Here is a 7,214-nt window from a genome sequence, read left to right as displayed (position 1 = left end):
GACACGAGAATCACTTCGACCTGGGAGGTGGAAATTGCCATGAGTCAAGACTACGCCGCTGCACTCCAGCCTGGGCAACAGAGTGAGACCGTCTCAAAACAAAACAAAACAACACAGAACAAAAAAACAAAAAAACTCAACCCACTGGAAACATTAGACAAAGGATATAGATGGTTTACACAAAACAAAACCCAAATGGTGTTTTTGTTTGTTCCTTTGTTTTTTTCAGAGTCTTGTTCTGTTGCCCAGCCTGGGGTATAATGGCACGATCATGGCTTACTCATCTTCTTAGCTCAAGCGATCCTCCCACCTCAGCCTTCCAAGTAGCTGGGACCACAGGTGCATATCACCATACCCATGTAGCCATGGGGTCTACATATGGCTGCCCAGGCTGGTCTCAAATTCCTGGTTCAAGCAATCCTCCTACCTTGGCCTCCTAAAGTGCTGGGATTTCAGAAACGAGCCATCATGCACAATCACAAATTGTTTTCTTTTTTCTTTTTGAGACAGAGTCTTGCTCTGTTGCCAGGCATCAGGCTGGAGTGCAGTGGTGCAATCTCAGCTCACTGCAACTTCCGACTCCCAGGTTCCAGCAATTCTCCTGCCTCAGCCTCTCAAGTAGCTGGGACTACAGGCATTCGCCACCACGCCCAGCTAATTTTTGTATTTTGGTAGAGACAGGGTTTCACCATGTTGGCCAGGATGGTCTCGATCTCCTGACCTCGTGATCCTCCCGCCTCGGCCTCCCAAAGTGCTGGGATTACAGGCGTGAGCCACCGCGCCTGGCCCACAAATTGGTTTGAAACATATGAACAAATGCTCAGCCTCCCTCATTTAAAAAAAATAAAAAGTCGGCAGGGCACGGTGGCTCATGCCTATAATCCCAGCACTTTGGGAGGCTGAGGTGGGTGGATCACCTGAGGTCAGGACTTCAGGAGCACCTGGCCAACATGGTGAATCGCCGTCTCTACTAAAAATACAAAAACTTAGCTGGGTGTGGTGGTGTATGCCTGTAATCCCAGCTACTCGGGAGGCTGAGGCAGGAGAACTGCTTAAGCCTGGGAGGCAGTGGTTTAAACGGAGACTATTCCACTGCACTCCAGCCTGGGCAACAGAGCAAGACTCCGTATCAAAGAAAAAAAAAAGGCTGATAACATGTACGTTGGCTAACACACTGCTGAGTAAACTGTTACCACCTCTATAGCTTGACGGTACCTAATCATGTATGTTTTGTATTTGTGGGGCCTGATACTGCATTCTAGTAATTTATCTAACAGATATATTCATCCACGTGCAAAATGACATGTTTACATTTACATGTGATTCATTGTCACACTGTTTATAATAGCAAAAGGCTAGAAAAACCTAAATGTTCACTAATAGGCTGATTACATAAATAAAAGCACGTTCACTCAGTGAGATACTATATAGTCATAAAGACAAATGAGAAAGTGCTTTACAGGCAATATGGGACAATCTTCATGATGTATTAAGTGAAAAAGCAAAGGACCGAGTCTATACACTATTTTACCATTTTATTTTTTAAAAGTACATAAGCACATTTGCTTGTCTTTGCAGAGACCATTTTCAGAGTTATACCCAAGGAAGGAGTAGCTTTGTCTCCAGCAGAAAAACTGGGGGACAAGGGTGGAAGGCAGTTTCTTCACAATACATATATCCTTCTGCACTTTTTGGATTTTGAGCCATGTGAATGTATTATGCAAGGCCCTGGAATCCCGGATCATCCTGTTACTCTAATCCTTCTGCTTTTTTTCCCCCCTCCAACTAATGCTCGTTAAACACAGCTTTCATTTCTTCACGTTCCAGATGCAAGAATGGTGGCCAAAACACCCCACAGCAGCCCAAATTTCCTGGTAATGGACCTCGAGATGCCAAGAATTATTATTTCCCACTGTAATCCAATGAACACACCTGCTGCAGTTCCTCTCCTTACTTTCATCTCCTGATTCATGTAGTTTTCCTCCAGAATACACCTCCACCTTTGTCTCTGATCAAGATAAGTTCCACCTACTCAAGAAAACCTACCTTATTAGCTGGGGCTACAATGCTGTCTCATGCCTCTAAGTCCAACGGCCCTTGTATGCAGAACAAGTTCCTCTGCAAAAGTCCTGTATAAGGACCTTCTCTTATATTTCTTTTTTCTTTTTTTACTTTGGAGATGAAGTCTCACTCTGTCACCCAGGCTGGAGTGCAGTGGTATAATCTCAGCTCACTGCAACCTCCAACTCCTGGGTTCAAGCAATTCATCTGCCTTAGCTTCTGGAGTAGCTGAGATTACAGGTGCCCGCCACTACGCCCAACTAATTTTGTATTTTTAGTAAAGACAGGGTTTCATCACGTTAGCTAGGCTGGTCTTGAACTCCCAACCTCAGGTGATCTGCCCACCTCGGCCTCCCAAAGTGCTGGGATTACAGGCATGAGCCACCACGCCTGGCCTCTTATATTTCTTTTGTATGTTTCACATCCACTGGCACAGTACTAAGCATAAAATATTTGTCTCGAATTTTTGTTGAAATTTTCTCTCTAAAATATTTGGCGATTCATTGTGCTGAACAACCTCCTGCAGGGGTCTGTGTACCTGAGATTCATTTCATCCTTCCTTTCCTTCTCCATTTCAGTTCCCTCCAGCGTCCAAAGACTTCCTTCTTTGGAACAGTTCACATCTTACTACAGTGAAGAAAATCCTTCCAGAGACCCAAAGAAAAGGCTTTGTCCCAGTCGGGCCACTGAATCCCACAGCCTCCGGTGGGCAAGGTAGTGTGTGAAAGGTAAGGCATGTAGGGTTAGCTGCCTGGCTCATACAAGGCCTATCACATTGAACTGAGTCCTGAGAATGATCAGGCCAAAGCAGGCATTTTACAGGGAAGAGGCTAGCAAGGTAAATGATCCAAATTAATGACATACAGATTTCTTGGGTGATTCCTCGTTGAAATTCTCTCCACTACCCAAGCAAAAAGAAAAAAATCTCATTACTCACTTAGAAAACAGGCTATCAGGAAAAGCAACTGACCCTGAGGTGAATCAAAACTCCTTCTTACAGAACAAAGAGAGCTATAATGAGGGTTTCTAAATTTTTCCAAAGCCTCACATTCTCTTAATGTATTCTTACTATACTTAATGATGTATCTCAAACCAACACCATCTTTCCCAAGTAAGAATGCATGCTTACCTGTCCATCTCTTAATTCTTCCTCATTATGGAAAGAGCAAGATTTTTCATTCATAACTCAAAATCATTTGTTTGTGTGAGCTTTGTCCCAGAAAGGATTTTAATAAGGACTGCGATCAGAAGCCATGTGGAGAGCCAGAGATCCATTTGCTCTACCTTTGCCTTCCTTCTTGGCAGTCACTCAGACCAAGAGTAAGAAAATAGTCCCTTTGTGCCATCCTGAGCGTGTAGGAGGTTTCTGTGAGTTTTGAAAGTAGTAGTCCCCCGAGGTCTTTGTAGCCTCAGCCCTGCCCAAAAGAAAAACTGAAAAAGAAAACTGGTTTCATTATTCAGTCATGCCTGTTGACAAAATTTAAGCAGCTGTGAATTTATTCTGAAAGAACAAGTTGTCTCAGCCAAATGCTCTTGCTACCCATGCCACAGGATGGAAAAAAGGGGATCACACAGGGGACTGTGGGCTGGATTCTGTGTGAATCCAGAAAGGCAGCAGCACCACTAGAAGGAATGGAGTCTGTTTCTGACAATGGAGTTACTAGGACCTGGGTCAGCTTATCAAAGGGGTGAGGCTAAAGGTGGCACTTTGGTGGGTGGTCTTAGCTGAAGTGCTCAGGCTTTGTTTAGGCCTCAGACACAGGTTGGGTTTGGGGCTTATAATACTAGACCTGGTTCCAATGATGGTAGAAATTCAAAACGCAACACAATGTTCTAACCTTTCTCAGTTATTACCAATACTGTACATGTGGCAGCTGCCTAGCCAGTTTGGGCAACTCTAAGCCTCTTTTTTTTGGAGACGGAGTCTTGTTTTGTTGCTCAAGCTGGAGTGCAGTGGCACGATCTTGGCTCATTGCAATCTCTGCCTTCTGGATTCAAGTAATTCTCTTGCCTCAGTCTCCTGAGTAGCTAGGGACTTACAGGTGTGTACCACCATGCCCAGTTAATTTTTTTATTGTATTTTTAGTAGAGATGGGGTTTCACCATGTTGGTCAGAATGGTCTCAATCTTCTGACCTTGGCTTCCCAAAGTGCTAGGATAACGGGCGTGAGCCACGGCCAACTCTAAGTCTTTCATCTGACATTGCTTGCCTCAGGAACAGGGCTGGACAAGGCTCATACCTCATCATGGGGGAACTGGACATCCTGGATGTCTGTCACATCAAAAATTGTACCTAAGTGGGCAAATGGTCCACATACAACTGACAATCATAGTTCACAGGCTTAGGTGACTAAAGAAGGAAGGTGGCCTCTCTGAGGTCAGCCCTCCACTGTGGTAATGATCTTGATTCCATAAGAACTGGCTGCTGGTAACAAGCCGGAATCTCTGTAAGGATGCTTTGATTGTTAACACTGAGAGGAAGAACACCTCCTGGCTCTTGGTCTGGACATGTGGCTCACTGTAATCCTGAGGGCAGGGTAGTCAGTGCCCCGTTAGTCTTGGCACCTCAGGAACTAAACTGCTCTCACTGTGGCCTGCGGGGCCTCAGCATCTGCCCCCCCTTTCCTTTTCCTCCACCATGGCCTCCATGGCAGTCTCTGACAAAACACACATTGGCCAACCTTGGCAAGGAGACAGGCAGGTATGGTAATAGCAATCTCAGGGTGGCTCTTTTGTTGCTGTGTAGGAAATGAACCAAGTAGCATGGAAGCACGGACCGGCTTTCCACACCTGGCTGGAGCACTGCTGGGCCTTCAGTAGAGACAGTTGCTAACTGTATCAGAGAAGAAAAGAGCAACATCTCTGTAAAACAAGCAAGTACTCAAAGGCAGCTCCTGATAATTGGACCTAAGGAAATGGCCTTCCTATAAAATGGATCCTTCTCGAACTAAGTATTCATTATGCACCTACTTTAGGCAAGGAGGGCGTAGGATTCTTCAACTGCTTGCTGGAGCTTAGACTCTCTGCACAGGAATTTAAATTAGAACGGCCCGTCGCTGACCACTTCCCCAGGCTTGTCCCTGGGCGGCTCCCTGTTCCCCAGGTTCCCCAGAGATGAGGTGTGATTGGGGACCCGCCACAGACGACCCCCGTCCCAGTCGGGCGCCCAGGACAAAACTATGGGCCACTTTGAGAGGACAGAGCCAGGCGCTCAGCGGCTGTGATGCGCAGATAACAGAGATCTCAATTCATGAAGACAGCCAGTCAGACGGGCTGTGCGGACTTCGGACAGAAGCTTTCGCATTGCTTGGAGACGTAAGAGAAGGAAAGCAATTGAACATCTCAGGGCGGCGAGTCCAGGGCAGAGCCAGGACCGGAACCCAGGTCTCCTGTCTCCCAGCCGGGATTCTCTCAGTCCTACAACTTTCGGCCTTGTCTCGCCCCATAGGGATCATTTCCACCCGATATTCTCCCTCCCTCCTCAGGTCGGCTGCTAGCCCGATGCGTTCCTACCGTTAACGGAGCTTTCCAAACTGGGATGCCGCAGCCTCTGCTGGGCCTCATCCGCTCATGCGCACAGCCTCTCCCGTGCGGGCTCCCCTGGCTCCGAGAGCTACATTTTTCAGTAGGCAATGGAAACGCCCCGCTGCAAAATAAGTACGGAGAGCCGAAAGGATCAATCGGCGCCGGAGAGTTGGCTACTCGCTGGCTGGCTAATCAGTGCTCAAAGCTGCCTCCGCCTCCGGACTGGAAAGCGAACTAGCCGGGGCGGAGCCACAGCCCTGAGACGCTGAGCGCAGACACAGCTGGCCCATTTCCACGACTCGACGCCTACGACATGTGGCTTCTGCTGGTGCTCCTCCTGGCCGTGCTGCTGCTGGCCGGTCTCTGCAAAGTTTACTTGGGACTGTTCCCTGGCAGCTCCCCGAATCCCTTCTTCGAGGATGTCAAACGGCCACCAGCACCCCTTGTGACTGACAAGGAGGCCAGGAAAAAGGTTCTCAAACAAGGTAACGCGAGGTACCCTGGGGTCGGGGGGTGTGCTTCAGGTATTCTCATAGATTTGTGTTCTCATTTTGACAAGGCAGCCGCTGCCAGACCTGGGCCTCAGTTTCCCCATATGTAAAGTACTGGGAGGGCTTCCTTGCAGTGGAGGAGCCCCGCTTTAGTGTCCGGCACTGTCAGTAGCCTTTGCCCTAGCAGGCAGGCCCCGGAATAGTAATAGCAGGCGAAAGGTCGCGGGCACTGTCCTCGGTGTGCAAAGTCTTGGCAGCCCCACCCCACCCCCGCCACTTGTAATCTCCGAGGCTCACGGAACAAAGAGACCTTTCCTCCACTTGGCTCCAGGACCTTAACTCTTTCACCTACCCTCCCATGCGAGCTCAGGGGTGTGGGGGAGCAGCACAGAAATGTGTCCCAAGCTGCTTAGGAAATTGCGTTTTGCCTGTCAGGAGACTTAACAGGCTTTGTGTGGTCCCAACTCATAGGATTGAATGCTAGTTCTGAAACTTTGGCAGATGTTCAACAGAGTGCCTCAGGCCCAGAGCCTGCTCTCCACTCTCATATTTAAAACATATTTTGTGGTTGCTTCCAGGGCTTAAAGAGTCCTGCTGCTTAAAAAAAATAATGGATCGCCTGTTTGATCTGCAGAGGCCCTCTCACTTTTAAATTTTAGAATTCTGCGTGTCATGTCTTGCCCTACAGTCGGAGACAGTACTGTTCTAAGTGGAAGGACTAATCATCTGGACTTCTGAGAACTGAGTTTTAGCCTGGACTCTGTCACTAATTCACTGCATGACCATTAGCACCTACCTGGGCTGGTCTAAAAATGAGATGACTAGTTAACTGCTTTTCAGACAAGGTTGTGATCTATTAGTGGGTTATGAAATCAATTTAGTGAGTTGCAACTAGCATAATTTATTTATTTATTGAAACAGAGTCTCGCTCTGTTGCCCATGCTGGAGTGCAGTGGTGCAATCTAACTGCAACCTCCTCCTCCCCAGTTCAATTCTCCTGCCTCAGCCTCACTAGTAACTGGGATTACAGGTAACTGCCACCAAGCCCGGCTAATTTTTTTTATTTTTAGTAGAGATGGGGTGTTGCCATGTTGGTCTCCAACTCCTGACCTCGGGCAATCAGCCCGCCTCCACCTC

At 47.7% G+C, this 7,214-nt stretch overlaps 2 protein-coding genes across 2 annotated transcripts in view; one reads left to right on the top strand and one right to left on the bottom strand.

The window, feature by feature from the left end:
• ELMOD3 (ELMO domain containing 3) overlaps positions 1–5,876 on the bottom strand; it is a 37,478-nt gene extending 31,602 nt beyond the window's left edge. Inside the window, exons 1-3 of the mRNA XM_037734687.1 lie at positions 5,822–5,876; positions 5,575–5,628; positions 5,032–5,084 (exon numbers count right to left, since the gene is read on the bottom strand). Coding sequence (XP_037590615.1) covers positions 5,032–5,084; positions 5,575–5,628; positions 5,822–5,876 — 162 coding nt within the window. The remainder of the gene's footprint in view (positions 1–5,031; positions 5,085–5,574; positions 5,629–5,821) is intronic.
• The window catches only part of LOC108295688 (all-trans-retinol 13,14-reductase), a 12,424-nt gene continuing 10,891 nt past the window's right edge, over positions 5,682–7,214 (top strand). The window contains exon 1 of the mRNA XM_017517958.2: positions 5,682–6,071. Within this exon, the coding sequence (XP_017373447.1) occupies positions 5,900–6,071 (172 nt within the window). The 5' untranslated portion in view covers positions 5,682–5,899. The remainder of the gene's footprint in view (positions 6,072–7,214) is intronic.

This window comes from Cebus imitator, unplaced genomic scaffold, assembly GCF_001604975.1.
Source record: "Cebus imitator isolate Cc_AM_T3 unplaced genomic scaffold, Cebus_imitator-1.0 Scaffold655, whole genome shotgun sequence".
NCBI lineage: Eukaryota > Metazoa > Chordata > Mammalia > Primates > Cebidae > Cebus > Cebus imitator.
This window is presented reverse-complemented; position numbering and strand designations above follow the sequence as displayed.